The 20,713-nt window shown below is 38.3% G+C and overlaps 1 protein-coding gene across 1 annotated transcript in view; it reads left to right on the top strand.

Annotated features, from left to right (window-relative positions):
- The window catches only part of LOC123249785 (extracellular serine/threonine protein kinase FAM20C-like), a 41,772-nt gene extending 31,716 nt beyond the window's left edge, over positions 1-10,056 (top strand). Inside the window, exons 3-4 of the mRNA XM_044678906.1 lie at positions 9,700-9,778; positions 9,981-10,056. Coding sequence (XP_044534841.1) covers positions 9,700-9,778; positions 9,981-10,056 — 155 coding nt within the window. The remainder of the gene's footprint in view (positions 1-9,699; positions 9,779-9,980) is intronic.
- Positions 10,057-20,713: the final 10,657 nt, after the last annotated feature.

The following is a 20,713-nucleotide window of genomic DNA, read 5'->3' as shown; positions in this document are numbered from 1 at the left end:
GGAGGGAGGGAGGAAGGAAGGAAGGAAGGAAGGAAGGAAGGAAGGAAGGAAGGAAGGAAGGAAGGAAGGAAGGAAGGAAGGAAGAGAAGGAAGAACCTGTTGTGTCCTGGGCACCATGCAAAGCTGGAGATATAATCTCTGACTTCAAGGAGCTTACTGTTAAATAGGAGAAACAACATTCAAACAAATACATACTAAGTAAAGATAAAAGGATAAATAGGAAATAATTAACAGAGAAGCACTGGAATTAAGAGAGGTTGGGAGAGACTTCTTGTGGAGGTGGGGATTTTAGTTATTAATCTTTTTGGTGACTAGGTCCTCTCTGGTTGTCTGGTGTAATCTATAGACTTCTTCTCAGAATAATGATTTTAAACTCATGAAATAAAATACTTAAGATTGCAAAGGAAATCTATTCATATAGATATATAATCTTAATAATAATATATCATTACACTATAATATTGATAATAGTTATAAAAGATTAAAAATGAAAAAATCATAGGTGCTAGGATAAAAATCTCAGTATAAGGGAAAGTTAATACATTTGTCCCTTAGCCCTCTTCCACATTCATTTCCTAGACCAAACACTTTCTTTTCCAATCTATATTTGATCTTCAAAATAAACCAGCTTCTTCCAGGCAAAAATGTTGGGGATAAAAGGGGAGGCAACTAGGATTTGCAATGGATAGAGCACCAGACCCAGAATCAGGGAGGCTTGAGTTCAAGTCTGGTTCAAATCTGAGTGCTAGGAAGTATCTGAGGCCAGATTTAAATCCAGGTCCTCCCAACTCCAGTCCTCATTTCATTGAGTCAATATTGAATTTGAATGAATTTATTCTGCCCTTTCATTTTATCTCCAGTTGTCCTTTGTTTTGTGTCGTGACTGAGCATTACAAGGGATTGGGAGTGGCAACTCCCAAGGCGTTTTGGGCTCACAGATAAGAACTTAAAAGTATTTTTTACAGGTGAGGAAACAAATGTCTGGAGAGTTTCAGTGACCTGCCCAAAGTCAGGAAAGAGGATAACATTTCAGGCTTGAGAACAAACTCAGAGAAAATAGAAAAGACCAAGTACTAGTGGCCATTGAGTAGAATAGTCTAACTGGACCAGAACACTCATGTAGAATGGTGGTGAGAGATAAGGGGGAGAAAGGAAGTTTGCAGCCAGATTGGAGAAGTCATTGTATGCCAGGCAAGGGACTTTGGACTTTTTGAAACAAGAGGCTACTGAAGCTTATAAAGTTACTTGGAGAGCCAAGTTTTGCTATTTTTATCACTGTATATGTCGCCTTCCATCCTGGCTAAGAGGCTAGTCTAGTCCTTGGATACCATCTGTAGCCACTGTCTTCCTACATAGCCATCTGCTCTGGGCTTAGAAAGATGGCCAACTTAACATTTTCAAGGGTGTGGAAAATACTGATGTTCTGTGAAAGCCCTACTGAACTGCTTTACTCATGTCTAATGTTCATTTCAATTACACTTTTCCTGGCATATGGAAAATGAAAATTATAGTTAAAAATGCCAAATCATCTGTTAGTAAACATGTTATTGTAGGAATGGTTTGAGAGGAATAAATACCAGTTAAGACTAGCCAGAGCCTAAGCAACACAAGGGAAGGACAGTCTAAGAAAGTCTTTATCGTCTTCTTGACCTAGCAAGGTTGAGAATCAATAGGACTGCCAGAGAGGGGAACAAATCCGTTATGGGATTTGCTAGAACTATCAACAACAATTTTACTCCTACTGCCATATTTGACTTTGGATAAGACCCTTCTAAGGTATGGTTGGCTGGACTGTCTTTAAATGTGTCCAGCAAGATTCTGAACTAGAAAAGACCTGAGAGGTAACCTCGTTCAAATCCCTCATTTTGTTATTGTCCATCAGTCATTTTTCAGTTGTGTATGACTTTTTGTGACTACATTTAGAGTTTTCTTGGCAAAGATACTGAAATCAATTTATTTTATAGATGAGGAAACTGAGGCAAACAAGATTAAGAAGCTTGCCCAGGGTCACAACTACTAATAAGTGTCTGAAGCTGGATTTGAATTTAGGGAGATGAACCTTCCTGACTCCAGGCCTGGCACCACCTAGCTACACCCTCCTCATTTTATAGATGCATAAACTAGGGCTCAAGGAAGTTAAATCACTTACCCAAAGTCACAAACAAATAGTAAAAAAGTCATATTTGACTGTGGATAAGGCTATCCTAAAGTATAGTTAGTTGGATTTTCTTTAAATACATCGGGTAGAGTCAGTCTAATCCAATTCTATCATTCTACAGATGAGAAAACTATGGCCCAGGAAGTTAAGGGACTTAGCCAGGGCAATACAAGTAGGAATAAAAGAGATAGGATTGAAACCAGGTCCTCTGGCTCTAAATACAATACTCTTTCCATTATACTTTCTTCTAGAAAGATCTACTACAATAATTGGAGCCTGGGATTGCAGGTAGAGGTATTAATGGACTTGAACTTTCAATATGGGTCCTCAATATGATATGACAGTCAAAAAAATTAATGTGGTCTTTAAAAAAATTTTTTTATTGATTAAGAAAATTTTTTCATGGTTCTATGATTCATGTTCTTTCCCTCCCCTCCTCTCACCCTCCCTCCCATAGCCAATGAGCAATTCCACTGGGTTTTACATATATCATTGATCAAGGCCTATTTCCATATTATTGATATTTTCACTAGGGTGATCATTTAGAGTCTTCATGTAGTCTTTACATATTTTTATTCTGAATGTTCATTTTAAATTCTGAATTTTTATATTCTAAACATAACAAACTCTAAATAAAGTGAGAATTTCCCTATGTAGTAGAATAAAAGATTATGGGGGCAGCTGGGTAGCTCAGTGGAGTGAGAGTCAGGCCTAGAGACAGTAGGTCCTAGGTTCAAATCCGGCCTCAGCCACTTCCCAGCTGTGTGACCCTGGGCAAGTCACTTGACCCCCATTGCTTAGCTCTCACCACTCTTCCACCTATAAGTCAATACACAGAAGTTAAGGGTTTAAAATTAAAAAAAAAAAAAAAGATTATGAACTTGCTTTCTTTTAAAGTTTATTAGAAACTCAACATCTAACTTTCAAAGCTATCCTGATTGTCTATGATTCCTTGTAGCCATCCTGCTTTTCTCTGATGTGGAATTTTTCCCCCTCATAAATGCTTCAATGACCAACTTTTCTTTCTTTATCTTTGTTTCTGTTTTTTGGGGGTTTTTTTAGAAGAAGGCAAGCCAATGACTAACTCCTTCTTCTTCCTTGATAATCTCTCCCTTCCTCTGCTTTTCTCCACTGTAAAGGAAAAAAAGAAAAACAAAATCCAAGTAACAAATGTGTAGAGTCAAATGGAAAACAAATCTCCACTTTGGACATGTCCAGAATTATGTGTCACAATCTGCTTGAGTCTGTCACCTATCTGTTGATCACTGTGTTTATCAAACTAATGAAATCTTAAGCTACATTAAGAGAGACATTGTGTCCAGGAATAGGGAAGGTGGTAGTCTGATTTCTGCCCTGATCTGATAATATTTGGGCCATTGTATTCTGTCCTATGGGCCACATTTTAGGAAGGGCATTAAAAAGATGGGGAATATTCAAAAGTGAGTGACCAGGCTGGCGAAAGACCTTCAGGTCATACCTTAAGAGGACTGATTGAAAGAATTAGGAATAGGGACAATTAGGTGGCTCAGGGGATTGAAAGCCAGGCCTAGAGACAGGAAGTCCTGGGTTTAAATCTAGTCTCAGATTCTTCCTAGCTGTGTGACCCTGGGCAAGTCATTTAACCCCACTTGCCTAGCCCTTATTGCTCTTCTGCCTTAGAACCAATACTTGATATCGACTTTAAGGTGGATATCAAGGTTAAAAAAGAATTAGGGATATTTGGAGCTTTGGAGAAGACAGTGAGGACTTGATACTTTTACACATCCTTTCCCCACCCCACCCCCCAAGTATTTTAAGTCAAATGGAAGAAAATTTCATTTTGTTTTGCTTGATCGCAGAGACAGAAACTAAGAACAAATTTACCTTTGATTTTATATAGTAGGTGCCCAGTAAATGTTTGCTGAATGAAACTATACCTGAGAAACTGGAAATTTCTGGTCCCTCAATTCATGAAACAAATGCCCACCTAGCATTGAGAGAGCGAGAGTGGCATTCTTCTAAAATCTGGGCATTCCCATTGTCTGCCTCTAACTCAATATCTGCCTCCTCTGGCGAGTGAATAAGGGAACCCTGGCCATAGTCACGATCTTAAACAAAATGAAAAGAAAACAGAACAAACAAGAACTCCAGGGCTACCTCCTTCATTCAAATGACAGAATGATAGATTGTTAGAATTAGAAGGGACCTGCCACACACTCCTTTTTACAGATGAGAAAATCAGACTATTTAACATTGGACAAATCACTTCCCACTACCACTCTCTGGACTCTAGGTCTGCAAAATGGGAAGAGGAGGGCTAAAAGATCCACTGGCTTCCAGATACAAAAATGTGGCCAATGGACTGCTGTCCCTTCTATTACATTGTTAACAAACCTTTGCCTAAAACCTTCAAGTGTAGGTATCTTCTTGACCTGAATTACCTGGATCGTTGATTTAGTTCTTAACTTACATGTGAATATTTATCCATCAGCATTGTTCTTCTGGACCACATGGTACTGTCCAGAACTCTGGTATCATCTGAACAGAGTCTTCATTGCCTGAGACAAAAAAGTAACAAACAGACCAATAAACAAACCCAAACGATGACTTGGAACTAGGGCAGTTACCCTGCTTTAAGAAGAACAGGGGTTTCTGGCCAATAGCAGTGTGTAGCCAAGTAGCTGATGCAGAGAGACAGGGGTGCGGGATGTACAACATGTAGTGGCGTATGCAACAGTAGAAAGTATTTTCTCTGGCTTTGAAGGGAGTTAAAACAACTCTGTTGTTCAGTTATTTTTGTCATGTCTGACTTTATGATTCCATTTGGGGTTTTTTGGGGGGCAAAGATACTGGAGCGGTTTGCCACATCCTTCTCTAGCTCATTAAACTGAGGCAAACAGGGTTGAGTGACTTGTTCAGGATCACTCAGCTAGAAAAAGTCTGAGGCTAGATTTAAACTCATTAAGCTGAATCTTCCTGATTCCCAGCCCAGTGTTCTACACACCTCACCATTTACCTGCCCTGAGGGGAATCTAGGTTTGGCTTATATGCCAGATCTGCTACTTACATTGCTTGTGTAACCTCAAGCAAATCATCTTTCATCTGTAAAATGATATTGCATCAGATGACGTCTGACTGGAATTTAGGAGAACTCAAATTCAGATTCTGCCTCAGATACTTACTAGATAGGTGATGCGGTAAAAATAATTTAACCTTTCTCAGCCCAGTTTCCTCATCTGTAAAATGGGATAATAATAATGGCCTCTACTTCCCAGGGTTATTAAGAAGATAAATAGAGATGACATGCAATATTCTTTGCAAATCTGAAAAGTAGCATATAAATGCTAGTTATTATTATTAATAATAATACCTCTTCCAGCTTTAGATCTAAGTCCCCAAGTTCTTTGGACCTTTCAGGTCCATTTCAGATATAAAATAATAATCCCATAATCTGAGATTTAGATTTTGTTTTTTTTTTTTAATCCTGGGACTCCATTCTAGGAGCATAGGGTCACAACCTGTAGGTAATGGGACACACAGTCGCTCAGGGTCACCCAGCTGGGAAGTGTCTGAGCCCAAACTTGAACCTAGGACCTTTCGTCTCTAGGCCTGGCTCTCAATCCACTGAGCTAGCCCAGCTGCCCCTACTTTAGGTTGCAGTTTCTTTAGCAGATTTAGTTTTTACAGGGTGGGGTTGCTAGCCCCACGCCCAACCCTCCTCCTTTTTTCATCCGGGCTAGGGACCGTCCTTGGCCCAGGAGTGGTAAGGGTGGGCAGTAGGGGTCAAGTGACTTGCCCAAGGTCACACAGCTGGAAGTGTCCAAGGCCTACTTGAACCTAGGACCTCCAGTCTCTAAGCCTGGCTCTCAATCCACTGAGCCACTCAGCTGCCCCCGAGATTTAGATATACAATCAGTTTATCAACTACATCAGGGAGAGAGATATTAAAGGAAAAATCTAAAAGGCTGAGGAAAGATCCTCTGCCTTCCAGGTACATGCTTAGGTGGACCTTGTCTAGTCATGTGATCTTGGGAGAGTCATTTTAATTGTTTTAGAATTCCAGTACCTCAACTCCAAAATGAAGATAATTATACCTATACAGTTCCATTAATCACATAGGGTCATGGAGGGGAATGAATGAGATAAGGAGAAGAAAAGGGAATTAGCATTTCTACAGTACCTGTTGTGTCAGACACTGCTAGGAATTTTATACATATTACCTCATTTGGTCCTCACCACAACCCTGGGAGATTGGTTCTATGATTATTCCCATTTTACCATTGAAGAAACTGAGGCAAGTAGAGGTTAAGGAACTTGCCCAGGGTCACAGAGCTAGTAAATATCTGAGGCCAGGTTTGAAATCGGGTCTTCCTGACTCCAGATCCAGAACTCTTATCTGGTCACTAAACTTTTGAGCTTCATATAACTATCGATAAGCATTTATTAAATGCCTACTGTATTCAAATAATAGCTTAATTATAAACTGTTATCATTTTCTTCCCCTGCCAAAGCCAGACCTTGATATACAACATAATGTATCTTTTTTCTTATTTCCCAAACTTTATTTATTTATCAAAATAAATAATTATAGTAATATTAACTAGTTCAAGGCTATAGACTATTCCATAAACAACTCAGCTAAAGTTCCCTGCAAGTTGTCATCAACCCATTTTGGTACTATACTTTTTCCCCTTTCTTATTCAAAGAATTTTTTTAAATTCCCAATTGCATATAATAACAATTTTCAACATACATTTTCTGAAATTATAACATCTAAATTGTCTCCCTCCCTCCTCTCAGAAATGGTAAGCAATTTGATCTGGGTTATATTTGTATTATTATGTAAGATATAATTCCATATTGGTTATTGTTATAAGGGAATAGTCACATAAAACCAAAGCCCAAAATAAAAATCCAAATAAAGTGAGAAATAGTATGCTTTCATCTGCATCAACTCCCACAATTCTTTTTCTAGTGGTAGATAGCATTCTTTGTTATAAGGCCTTCAGAATTGTCCTGGATCATTTTATTGCTGAGAGCAGCTAAGTCTTTCACAGTACTGCTATTTCTGAGTATAATGTTCTTCCAGTTTTGCTTATTTTATTCTGTATCAGTTCATGTAGTTCTTTCCAGCTTTTTCTGAAATCATCCTGCTTATCATTTCTTATAACAAAATAGTATCCTATCTCCAACATATATCACAGTTTGTTCAGCCATTCCCCAATTGATGGATATCCCCTTAATTTCCAATTCTTTGCCACCACAGAAAAAGCTCATTTCAATGGATTTTCACCTGGACCCAAATACTAGGGGTTGAAGAAGTGGGATGGTCAGTAAATAATGAGATTTCCTTTGGGATCACTCTATGCTTATCTTAAGAGATGGTGCTATCTATGCTACACTCAACTAACTAATTTTAAGAAGGAATTTATGGCCTTGAAATCATAGTATTTGGTTTTAGATCTGTAAGGGAATTTACATGTTATCTCACTTGATCTTCACAAAAATCCTGGGATGTAAATGGCATTTTATCTCCATTCTACAAATAAGGAAACATCTAGAGAAATGAAGTGACTTTCCCAGGGTCAGACAACTATTAAATACCTGAGGCAAGATTTCAGCTTAGATCTTCCTCATTCCAAATCCAATACCCCAGCTAACCTATGCCTTAGCTAATCCCTAGCTTGGTGATGGCAAACCTATGACACACATGTAGCCATTTTTGGTGACACACGGCAGCATACAGAGAAGTCTGGGGCCACATGCTGAGGATGAAACATTTGTTGTAGTGTAGTGTAGACACTCTGTGCACTATAGATGACAATCCTGTCTATATTAATTTACCTATTTGGGCTTATTAAATAGTTATATATTACAATTATATTTTTTTATATTTAAACTATAAATATCATGAAATTACATATTTTTTTCTTGAAGTGACGCACCACCCAAGTTCTGCTCATTTTTTTGGCGAATTTTGACACACTGAGCTCAAAAGGTTGCCCATCACTGCCCTACCTAATCAATTTCTTTATTTGACTGGTGAGGAAACTAAGGTATAGTGACTTAATCAAGGTCATAGAGTTTGTGTCAGCCAAGATTTAAACTTGGTCACTTTTATTCCAAATCTAACACTCTTTTCATTGAATCACCTCCTTGCCCTCTTTTCTCCCTTTATTACTATCTCTCCCTTACCCCTACACCCCAGCCTTACCTGCTGGTCCACACCGGAATTCCCTCACTGCTTAGAAACCGAGGTCAGACTGGATGTTTATTCTGTCTATCTTTTGGTGAGATCTTCAGACTCAGACCTTTGTAGAGAGGATCACGAATACCCGGGTCACTGAGTCTGATCCTCTCCGGCTCTGCTTAAATGTCCAACAATACACCTGAGGTCTGGGAAGATGTGAATCATGTCCAGCTAACTTGTCAGGGACAGTTCCAAAGTGCTTGCCTAAGCATTTCTCCCCCCACCCAAACTCCTGCAAAAAAAGAAGTGAAGCCATTCTCTTCTCTGGGTTGAAATATTCTAGCAACAAGAATTGGTCCACTGTTACCTGTACAAATGAATTCTATGTGTAGTGTGCCTACAGATTATAAGAAATACAGAATATTAGTTGAAGAGAAATCCATATTATTTCAAAATGAGAACTTTCTAGCCCACACTGGAAAATGGGATCAGATTCTCTACGGTTATTCTTACAAGGTTAGCAAGTGTATAATTAGAAAATCTTGGACCCCTGGACCACATTACCCAGAATCCTTTTCCCTTCTCCCATGTTTGCGTCTTTACATAATGTAAATAGTTACTGAAATTCCACCTTTAGCTCTCCTCTTTTTCCACAAGCAGGGTTGGGTTAGCACCCTTTTTTACTCTAGCTTTTTACTTCAAGTTATTATTAATAAACTTTATAAATATAATACTTTTAGATATTGGATATTAATTTTGAAACTCACACAAGGTGGTATCAACTTCTGGATTTGGAATCAAGAAGAACTGAGTTCAAATCCTACCCCAGGCACTTACTAGTTATAGGACCCCGAGGAAATGAATTAATACTTTGGAGATATTGGATATTAATTTTGAAACTCACACAAGGTGGTATCAACTTCTGGACTTGGAATCAAGAAGAGCTGAGTTCAAATCTTACCCCCAGGCACTTACTAGCTGAGGAAATGGCTTAACCTCTGCTTGCCTCAGTTTCCTCAACCATAAAATGGGGATAATAAAAGCACTTATCTCCTGAGGCTGTTGTGAGGGCAAAACAAAATAGTAATTATAAAATACGTAGCACAGTGCCTGGCATATAGTAAGCACTATATAAATCTTAGCTATTGTTAAATTTAGCTATTGTCTGTCTCCCAAGGTTGTTTTAAGAATAGAATGGAATTCTGAAAAATGATCTGCAAACCTTAGCATGTTACACATATAAAGTTATCTAGCATGTCATATAATTATTGTTATTGTTATTACATAATATAAGTGAAACGGTTAATAATCATCTTAAGCTATTTATGGGATAAAATCGATGTGATTTTATTTTTCCTTTCTTTTTCCATAGCGATGAAGTCTGGGGGAACTCAACTAAAACTCATCATGACATTCCAGAATTATGGGCAAGCACTGTTCAAACCCATGAAGTAAGTTCAAGAGATTTTGGTTCCTGGGGAATCCAGAATGGGTCCTATAGCTTATGGGGGCCAAACATGAAATATGTGTTTTCTGGAAAATACATCAGTTAAAGAGAAATGTGTTAACTGGGCTTGCACATTTTAACAATGGCAACTTGAACCTTTCAGATCCTTTCTGGGCTCCTTGTTCTTGTCTTTGATTCCCTTTCAGCTCTGCCCCACCCTGCCCCACGGCTGGTGCCCATCCTGCATCTAAACCTCCTGTCAGAAGGAAAAGCACAGGCTAAGAAATCATCCTTCCCTTAGTCATTATAAAGGCATGCACATTTTATAAAGAGGAGAGCAAAAAGATACACCTAAAGGAACAAATGCTGAATGAGGACTATTCCAGGCCCTAAGATGTCTTGGGGAAATTTTTGGCTAGAGATACCTACTGGTGTGATTCAAATAATGCCATGCAAATATGTATTGCCTCTTGTTCCTACCTTAAATCCCACTCTTTTGAGTAAATAATGAAAAATCCCAAGTCCTTCTCTGTCAGTGTTGCAGGAACTTTTGCCCCGTGATGCCTTTTCACATCATCTTCTAGGAAGGAGAAGTTTCATTTCATTTAAAGTTTCTTTTCACAGATGATCTCATTTAGTTTGCCTTGGAGGGAAGCTTATGATAGTAAGTTGCTGCCCTCCCAGAAGACCATTTTAGGCAGAAACTCTCAGGTAGATTTAACAGAGAGGGACTATATTTGATGCTGTTGGGCTTCACTTAATCTGTCTTTGATTCAGGCTGACTTGTAATGAGAGACAAGGTGACTAATCAGGAACTTGCATTATGAATTGAGCTTTGAAAATGGGTCTGAGAGGCTGTTTGGAGGGGAAAAAAGAAAAAAGGAACTCTGAAATGGGAAGAAAAAAGCAGGATTGTTATAGGTTGTCAACAGAGAATAAAAATGAAAAATTCAGAGTGCTTATTTCATAGGGTTTAGCAGAGTCACTTGAGGCCACCAAATGTTTAATGAAACCACTTGATATCTGTGTCAGGGGGATCAATGAAATCACATTCATTTCCTGTCTTTGTTTCTGCTGCAAGGGAGTTAAATTCATTACCTTGATCTGAGATAGTCTGTACAGGAGAAGGAAATTGTAGTTGGAATGGGCTCTTCAGGAAGTGGGGAGCTGAGCACTTATTCAGTATAATTTGATCTTCTGAACTTTGTAGATGGCCAGTCAGGATCATTTAAGGCTTAAGCCCCCCACTTCCTCAGCAAAAGTGTGTGTGTGTGTGTGTGTGTGTCTGTGTGTGTGTGTGTCTGTGTGTCTGTGTGTCTGTGTGTGTTTTTCTGTGTCTGTGTGTGTATCTGTGTATTACTGACGATTATGAATTTAGAGGTATAAGGGATCTAAAATGTCACCTGGTCCTACCTACCACCTCTTTCTATAGGTAAGAAAACCAAGGCCTAGAAAAGTATTTATTCCTTTTTGTTCAGTGGCCCACAGATAGTAAGTAGCAGAGCTAGTTTTGAATTAGTGAGATCCAAGTTGGATAATTTGATATTTTTGACAAAACCTACATTTCTCCTCCTTTTAGCATTTACAAGAGCTTTTAAATTTAGATATCTTATCTCACTTGATCCTCATAAAAACCCTGGGATATGAGTGACATTTTATCTCTCTTTTACAAATAAAAAAAGAGATCCAGAGAAATATAAGTGACTTGCCCAGGGTCACAAAGTATTACGTATCCGAGATAAGATTTCAACCCAGATCTCCTTCATTCCATATCCAATGTTGGCTAATCCTTAACCTAATTGCCTCCTTTTAATCCTTTAAAAAATTTTTTTTTGTTATTGTTTTCAGTATTTACTGTCAGAGTACTTTCTCTTAAACTGTGTTACATTCATCCTCAGAAATTTTGAGTTGATATAAACGTGGTTATTTTAAGCCCCTCTCATTATTATGACATTGTCATTTTGGAACCGTGAACTAGGTGAAATGAAGAGTTCGGCATTTGCCTATCTACTGCATGCTGCCCAAAGATGGCAAGATGATGGATGGGCCTGGACATGCAGCCAGGTTCTCCCATCAAGCAATTATGAGAATCCGTGGACAATAGCAGAAAATGACAATGTCTTCATTTCTCCTTCAGTGGGATTTCAAGGACATCACCGCAGGCTTCTCTATACTGATTTACACATCTCGTCTTGGTGTGCACATTTTTTGAAAACCTAGAAGAATATTTCCAAGCATGTTAAAAACTACTTGGAGTAATATACATATTTTTTAAACTAGCTGAAGCCCAGTGTACCAAAGACAGTCTCTGCCACTCTGGTTATGCAGACAAAATACCCTCTATATAGGACCGATCCAGCGAGTGTATGACTTTTTTTTTAAAGTTCTTATTTAAAACTGTTTAAATTTAAAAATATTATTAAGTTCTTATTTAAAAATAAGAACTGAGAGTGACCAATAAATCAAACAGGTAGCATTGTGTGATGAATGGGGTTTGAGAAATCTGGGTTTTTATCCAAGCTTAGCTACTAAGTTGTGGGAAGCCGATAAGAGAATAGATAAAAATCTGAGATTCCTCTTATGACCCCTTTTGTGATCCTTGTGATTTCTTATTGAAAAGTATTGTGGCCTTATTGAAAAGCTTTAAGTTCTAGCAAACCTGAATTTAAGAGGCTAACACTCTCCCCCTTCGGCCAGGAATGCAGCTGCCTGGTACAGCCAAGGCCAAAACCTTAGCAGGGGCAATTCAACCCTGAGATAATATTCCCTGACTTGGCTTTCTGATAAGAACCCAGTCAAAATTCAGCCTTGGCTTTGTTCTATTCTGAAGCCAATGAGACCTTTTGTGTTTTGATATGACATAATTTGTAACTTCTGCACATCTGCGAAGTTTCGGGAGGGGGTTCTTTTGTGTGAAATAAGTCTTGAAATATATATAATAAACTTCATGCTCCTGGAGACAGAGCTGGAAGCATAAGCTAAAAGATGTTCAGTGTCCCTTATTTCCTTATCAACTAAACTGTCCTTATCAGATTATCAGAGATGTTAAAGAGATTCTGAGACTAACTGGTTCAAAGATCTTGGCCAAGTCATTTTCTTTCTTAGAGTCTTAGTTTCTATGTCTATGGGCAGCTAGATGGAGGAGTGATAGAGTACCAAGCCTGGAGTGAGTGTGCCTGCACATACCCTTGGGCTTTACCATCTACCTTTTTATATGTATTATCTTCCCAATTAGTATAAGAGCTTTTATTTCTATCCCCAACACTGATCACTTAGCACAGTGGTTGAAACATTTGTTATTTGGGCATTTGTTGTATTCCACTCTTTGTGACCCTATTTGGGGTCTTCTTGACAAAGATACTAGAGTGGTGGTCCATTTTCCTCTCTAGCTCATTTGAAGATGAGAGAAATTAAGGCAAACAGGTTTAAGTGACTTGCCCAGGGTCACATACCTAGTGAGGCTGGATTTGAACTCAGGTCTTCCTAACTCCAGATCCAATGCTCTATCCACTTTGCCACTTCACTAGCTGCCCATAGTAAAAGCTTAAAGCTTTTTCATTCATTTATTCAAAGGTCTAACATTCTGACGTCATTAGAAAAATAACTCTTTGCCACTGGCTGTTAGGTAGTATAGTGGATAGAGCCCTGGGCTTGGAATAAGGAAGACTCATCTTCATGAGTTCAATTCTGGTCTCAGATTTTTTACTAGCTGTTTGACCCTGGACAAGGGTCCTGTTTGCTTCAGTTTCCTCATCTGAAAAATGAACTGGATAAGAAAATGGCAAATCACTCCAATATCTTTGCCAAGAAGACCCCAAACAGGGTCATGAAGAGTCTGACATGACTGAATAATAACAAATATGCCACACTTGCTCTTTGGTGTTGTGGGTAATACAAAGAAGAGAGAATGTAGTTCCTTCCTTTAGGGAAGTTCAGTACTCAAAGTCTGACCCTCTTTCCACTATGCCAGAATTCCCACAATAGAAGCTGGCTGTAGAATCATGGAGCTGGAAGGAGACCTTGGAGACCATCTAGTCTGAACCCATTGCTCCCTCTCATTTTGCAGAGGTGGAAACTTGAGACCCAGAGAAAGGAAATAATTTGCCCAAACTCACACAGGGAGTGTGGTAGTACAAAGAGAAGAAATTAAACCCAAGCCCTTTGGCCCCCATTTTTTTAAACTTTTACCTTTCATTTAAAACTCAATACTAGACAGTGGTTCCAAGGCAGAAGAATAACAAGGAGGTTAAGTGATTTATCCAGGGTCACATAGTTAGGAAGTGTCTGAGTCTAGATTTGAACTCAAGACCTCCCATCTCTAGTCCTGGCTCTCAGTCCACTGAGCCACCTAGCTGTCCTTTCTGGCCCAAATTTTATATTGATTTCACTGTACCATGCTATAAGTAAGATGGGCACATAAAAAGATAATTCATAATTTAAGTCAGTTTATAAAATTTATTAAAGCTTTAATTTCCTGTTATGCATCAGATGCTAGGGATACAAATACTAGAATGAAACTCCCTACTCCCAAGGAGATTAATAGGGTAAAGGGGGAGTACAATAATGTGTATTGGAGGTGGAAGAGATCACTATAAGATGGTCTAGACATGGAACCCTCATGGAAAAGACAAGAATTGAGTTTCATCTGAAAGGACAGGTAGAATTTTAGACAGCAAAAAGGAGTAAGGAGGAAATTTCAGGTCAGGGCAAGGACAGACAAGAGGTGAGAAAATCTCAAATCAAGATTATACTAAATCGTTAACAATCCAGTCTTTTTGTGAGGCCGGGGTGTATGTATACACTCATACTTTTCAATTTAATCTGCCGTATTAACATTTTCTCCATCAGTTTCTTTAGTCTAGACAATCTTAAAAAAAAAGTGAACTAAGAAGTGGAAACATGAAAGCCATAATCTATAAATGCATATACTTATCTGTTTGCTAGATACCTTTTGTGGTATGGAAAGGGGAGGGAGTGAATAAATTAAAAAACAAAAAAATTCATCAGAATAACAAATCAAGACTTGATTTACAGTATCTGTTGATTTCTAAGATGTAAATGCTCACACTGAAATTTTTTTTTTTTTTTTAAACCCTTCCCTACTGTCTTAGAGTCAATACCGTGCATTGGCTCCAAGGCAGAAGAGTGGGAAGGGTAGGCAATGGGGGTCAAGTGACTTGCCCAGGGTCACACAGCTGGGAAGTGTCTGAGGCCAGATTTGAACCTAGGACTTCCCGTCTCTAGGCCTGGCTCTCAATTCACACTAAAACTTTTGCAGCTGGTTTGAGCTGGTTCTAGCACACGTATTCATTTAGGGTACAATGAGTTGACTTATTGAATTTAGGATGTTTTTTCCTGGGTTCCTAATAATTCTGCAAATTATGTGCATTTACAAATTAATATCAATTTAGATTTATAGAGTATGTTTTCTGTCAAAGTCTAAAAGAATGAGAAGAATATCAATAGTATGGAAATAGGTCTTGATCAATGACACATAAAGCTCAGCAGAATTGAGCTTCGGCTATGGGAAGGGGATGGGAGGGAGGGGAGGGAAAGAACATGAATCTTGTAACCATGGAAAAATATCCTAAATTCATTAATTAAATAAAATGTTGAGAGACCCCCCCCCAAAAAAAATTAATTAAATAAATAAATGAAGGGATGAGAAGAGACTAGATAAAGAAGATCCAAAGAGGAAAGGACCTAAAACGATAGGGGAGCTATTGAAAACCTAGATTAGGCGTAAAGATACCTGAGTTCTCAACCAATCTTTGCTACATGAACTTGGAAAAATCATTTTAAAATTCACCAAACAGGTATTAGTTTCCTTGTCCAAAAAATGAGGTGATTGGACTAGATGGCCTCTTTTAGGTCTAAGTCTTTTAAAGGAGCCAATAATACAGCAGATTTCCAAGTTAAGGTTGGTTTGGCAGGATTTGCTTGGATATCCATACAAAATAACCTGTAGTTACCTTTTAGAAAGTTAATCATTATCCCTTTGCTCATGTTTGGTCACTTTCAGACTTCAAATTAGCTTCTCAGAATATTAGATGGAAAACAAACATTTAACATATTAGAGCTGTTGGTTATTTCTTCGTTCTGCCATCATCAGCAAGCTGTGTCCAGGGTGCTAAGTGCCGTCTCAAATACTGTGAAATGTGGCAGAAAAGTGATAGCCGGTCTTCTGTTTATTTTGCTCACCGCACATTTATGTTATTTGTTGACTGTTCTCGTGCCGTCCATCAGTTTAATTTCTTTTCAGATTTCTGTTACACAACCAAACATTCCTGAGGCTTCTGTCCTTTTATTTAAAGTGCAGGACAGTAGCCAGGAAGTGTGTCCCCCAGACCCCAGTTGGCATTCTGGTTTTGCTAAGTGAGAACACACACACATGGGCAGCTTTTGCTTTTCTATGGGGTGAAGTAAAGACTGCTTCATACTCAACACCCAGATTGTACCTTTGTGCTTGTTCAAGAACTGGGAATCCCTTCAACATTTGGGGAAACCAATCCCAAGTTATGCCATGTTTTTCCCTGGGGAAAAGTAGAAATCAAGAATGAGCCTTCCTGTGAAGGCCAGACAGCTCAAAAATAACATTCTCATGAGACAATAACTCCCTACAATTGTCTCACAGAACAGGATAAGAGATACAGTGGAAAGCCCCGTGCTACTAACTTCCAGATGATAAAAAAGTTTGCTTCAAGGCTATGTAATGAACATTATTCTCTTTGTATCTTGAACCGTATAAAAACTGCATTTTAATTTCAGTTCAGGGCAGCATTCACCAGGAAGGTTGCCCTGGCCAGTTAGGTACAAATATGGGTTCCACTAATTTGAACTAATGGGTGTCTGGACTCATTTTTGAGATACTCCACATCAGATACATAGGGAGATTTTTCCTAGAGCAACTCTAGACGGGGGCAGTGAGCCAAAGAGAGATTTCACTATTGAGATGAGATCCTCCCATCCTCAATAACTGGATCCAGTCTGTGTGAGCCTGGACATTTGAGGGGCCCCTGGGCCACAAAGTTCCATGTATGTATGTACATATATGTGTAGGCTTTTTTTTCTGATTTCTCCATGAATTTTTAGTTGACATTTATGTTCTCTTAAGGTCTCAAAGGATGAAAAAAAAAAAAAGGATAGAAAGGTCCCAAAGAAGAGTAATTAAAGCAAGAGGAAAGTTGGAGTATGAGTTAGTGGCAGGATCCTAGGACTGAAATTAGGAGACTTGAGTTCTAATCCTAGCTCTCATACTTTAGCTGTATGAACTTGGACACTCAAGTCATTTAATCTCCCTAGACTTCGGTTTGAAATTCAACAAATTCTTTAGAGGAAATCAATTTAGAATTTGACTTCCTAGGCCTTTGGAGCAGTAATTCTCAAACTATTTGGTTGTCTAGCCCTTACCACTCTTCTGCCTTGGAACCAATACATAGTATTGATTCCAAGTTGGAAGGTAAGGGTTTTTAAAAAATAAATAAATAAAATCTAATAAAAAAAAAAAAGCTGGATTCTCATATATGTTTCTGAATTCAATTGGTTACATGTCACTTTAGCCAAAATAAATAAAGAAAATCCAGTAACATACAGATATATAGTTGGAAAAGGGAGAAGTATTTTAATAGGCAAATAATGTCAGTATTATTATGAGGCTGCTAGGTGGCTCAGTGATTAGAGTACTGAGCCTTGAGTCAGGAAGACCTGAGTTTAAATTTGACCACAGATATTTAGTAGCTGTGTTATCTTGGGCAAGTCACTCAACATATGTTTGTCTTAATCTACTTGAGAAGAAAATGGCAAACCAGTCTCTATCTTTCCCAAGAAAACCCTACGGCCAGGACGGTCCAGGGGGTCACGAAGAATCAGACATAACTGAACAGCAGCAACAAATTATTATGAGAATGGTTTTGACACCTAATAAATCCACAAGTTCTTAGACTATACTTTTAAAGCCACTGCTTTAGAGCAACTTGAGGGGGAAAACAATGACTAAAGGATTGAAATGCTGATATTTTAAAGATTCGAATCTCTCCTTCCCAAGGAAAATGCTGTTTTTAAAGATTCCTTGTCTCAGGTAAAGGGAAATGGGAAGATGAGTAATGACTTATATAAGTTGATGGCCACAGACTGTCTGCATGGATAACTCGAGCCCAAAGCCTCCATAATCAGCAGTAAAAGCATTTCTTTCCTAAATCATCTCTTTAATGACCTCAGCTCTGCTAAGCCTTGAGACTGTTGTCGGGGAAGCACAGCCTTGAGGCTGACATAACATGCAAAATCCTGTCAAAATAGAGGTCCAGACTGTTTGGTTGTACTGGGATTTTGTGGTATTGAATTCTGCTTGGAAAGAGCTGGGATATTGCCCAGGGAGTGGCCGTTGTTCTGTGATAACAGAAACTGGTTCTAATCCTGTTGGTTGTAAGAAAGCCTAACCTGCCCTAGCTTAGCCCAAGGGCTGTGTGCCATCTTGTTCAAAAGACATGGAGGGCAGAGGCTATTTGTTGGAGTTTGAGATAGAAGGGACCTTAGAAGCCATCTAAGCCAGCCTCCTTCTATTAAAGGTGGGGGGGAAGTGTGGCCTCAAACACAAAGGTCAGAGAAAGGGCTGGTGGAAAGTCAAACATTTATTTTTTTAATTTGTTTCAATTAATTAATTAAATTTTAAGGATTTTTTTCATGGTTCCATGATTCATGTTCTCTTCCCTCCCCTCTTCTTTTCCCCCTCCTGAAGCTGACAGGCAATTCCACTGGGTTATACATATATTATCACTCGATTCCTATTTCCATATTATTCATTTTTGTAAGAGTCATCTTTTAAAACCCAAACCCCAAATCCTATACCTATATAAACAATAGGTTTTTCTTCTGCATTTCTACTCCCACAGTTCTTTCCCTTGATGTGGTAACATTCTTTCTCATAAGTCCCTCAGAATTGTCCTGCATTGCTATCAGTAGCAAAGTCTATTACATTTGATAGTTTCAAAATGTTTCATTTACTGCATACAATGTTCTCCTGGTTCTGCTCTTTTCACTCTGCATCAGTTCATGAAGGTTTTTCCAGTTTTTATGGAAATCAAGCAGTTCATCATTCCTTATAGCACAATAGTATTCCATCACCATCATATGCCACAGTTTGTTCAGCCATTCCCCAATAGAGGGACACTCCTGTTTTCTAATTTTTTGCCAGAAAGTCAAACATTTAAATGGTAGTTATGGTTCACACTCTTATTTCCACTTGAGACATTATCTAGTTAAGTTCAACTTTTTAACCAGGGTCCTAAGTTATTGTAATAACAGCTATTGTTTACATCATGCCTTGAGATTTGCAAAATCCTTTATTTATATTATCTCATTTGATCCTCACAACAATCTTGTGATTGTTTTCTATTTCTATTCCCATTTTTAAAAATGAGGAAACTGAGAAAATAGATGACTTGCTCAAGGTCACATAGGCTAGTAAGCATCTGAAGCAGTATACAAGCTCAAGTCTTACTGACTCCAAATCTGGCACAACAGTTGATAATTATCTTCTCAAATGTAGTCCTGGGGGCAGCTAGGTGGATCAGTGAATGGAGAGCCAGGCCTAGAAATGAAAGGACCTGAGTTCAAATGTGGCCTCCGACATTTCCTAGCTATGTGACCCTGGGCAAGTCACCTAACCTACATCGCCTTATTGCTCTTCTGTCTTAGAACCAATATTTGGTATTGATTCGAACAAAAGGGAAGAGTTCAACAACAACAACAAAAATAGTCCTATCATTCTCAATTCCAGAGCACCATGAACTCTGAGAAAAAAAGGAAATTTAGCATTTGTACTAATGATATTAAGTGATAAAAAGGAGATTTTTAAAAATGAGTAGTAAAAAAAGTAAGGAAGATAATTTTACTTCCTGAGAAAATATCTCTCCCAGAACTATTTAAGTCAAATAACTTTCCTATTACTTGAGAGTTACATGTAATCACCATTTGTTTGAAATGGGTGTTCTGTCACCCAGGGCTCTGGATTGCTCTAAGGCAAGGAAAGGTTCTTAACCTTTTTTGTATTATGGATCCCTCTGACAGTCTGTTAAAGTTTATGGACCTCTTCTCAGTTCAATGTTTTTAAATGCTTTCATATTTGGAACCCATTTGTCAGTCTGATGAAATCTATGAAACTCTTCTCAGGATACTGGTGTTTTTTTTTTTTTAATGCATTAAAAATATGCGGTTACAAAGGAAATCAATTTTGGACAAGGTGAATGTTTCCAGGGCTAGCTTAGTGGCACAGTGGATAGAACGCCAAGCCTAGAGTCAGGAAGACCTGAATTTAAACCTTCCTTAGACGTTAGTAGCTGTGTGACCCTGGGCAAGTCACTTAACCCTGTTTACCTTCGTTTCCTCATCTATAAAATGAGTTGGAGAAGGAAATGACAAACCACAAAATCTTTATCAAGAAAACTCCAAAAAGGGGTCATGAAGAGTGAAGAGATGGACATAACTGAAAATGATAACAAAATGTTTCTGAATTGTAGTCTTATGTTCTGGCCTGGAATGACTTTTTTTCTCTACACCTACTTGAAACCCAGCTGTGTTGTGAAAGCTTTAGTAGCATTGGAGATTAGTCAGAGTGTGAATCAGACACATTATCCCTTCCTTCAGTGACCGAACAAACATTTTCAAATTAATATCAGCTACAAAGCCTCCTTATTGAGACATTGCTACCTTTAACTGTAGCCACTTATACCTTTGCTGCCATAATGCTGAGTAAAGCATTGGTTCTCAAAGGGGTTCAGTGATTCAGTAAATATCCATTCAGCTAGTCTGAAAAAAATGTAACCTTAAACTGTGCAAATAGCCAATGTTTATTAAATGTATTTTAATAATAATAGTATTATCATATAATGTTATTATAGTAATAATATTATTGAAGTATATTTTAATAATATTATTTATGAAT

This window comes from Gracilinanus agilis, chromosome 1, assembly GCF_016433145.1.
Source record: "Gracilinanus agilis isolate LMUSP501 chromosome 1, AgileGrace, whole genome shotgun sequence".
NCBI lineage: Eukaryota > Metazoa > Chordata > Mammalia > Didelphimorphia > Didelphidae > Gracilinanus > Gracilinanus agilis.
Note: the sequence above shows the minus strand (reverse complement) of the source record. Positions and strands in the feature narration are given on the sequence as shown.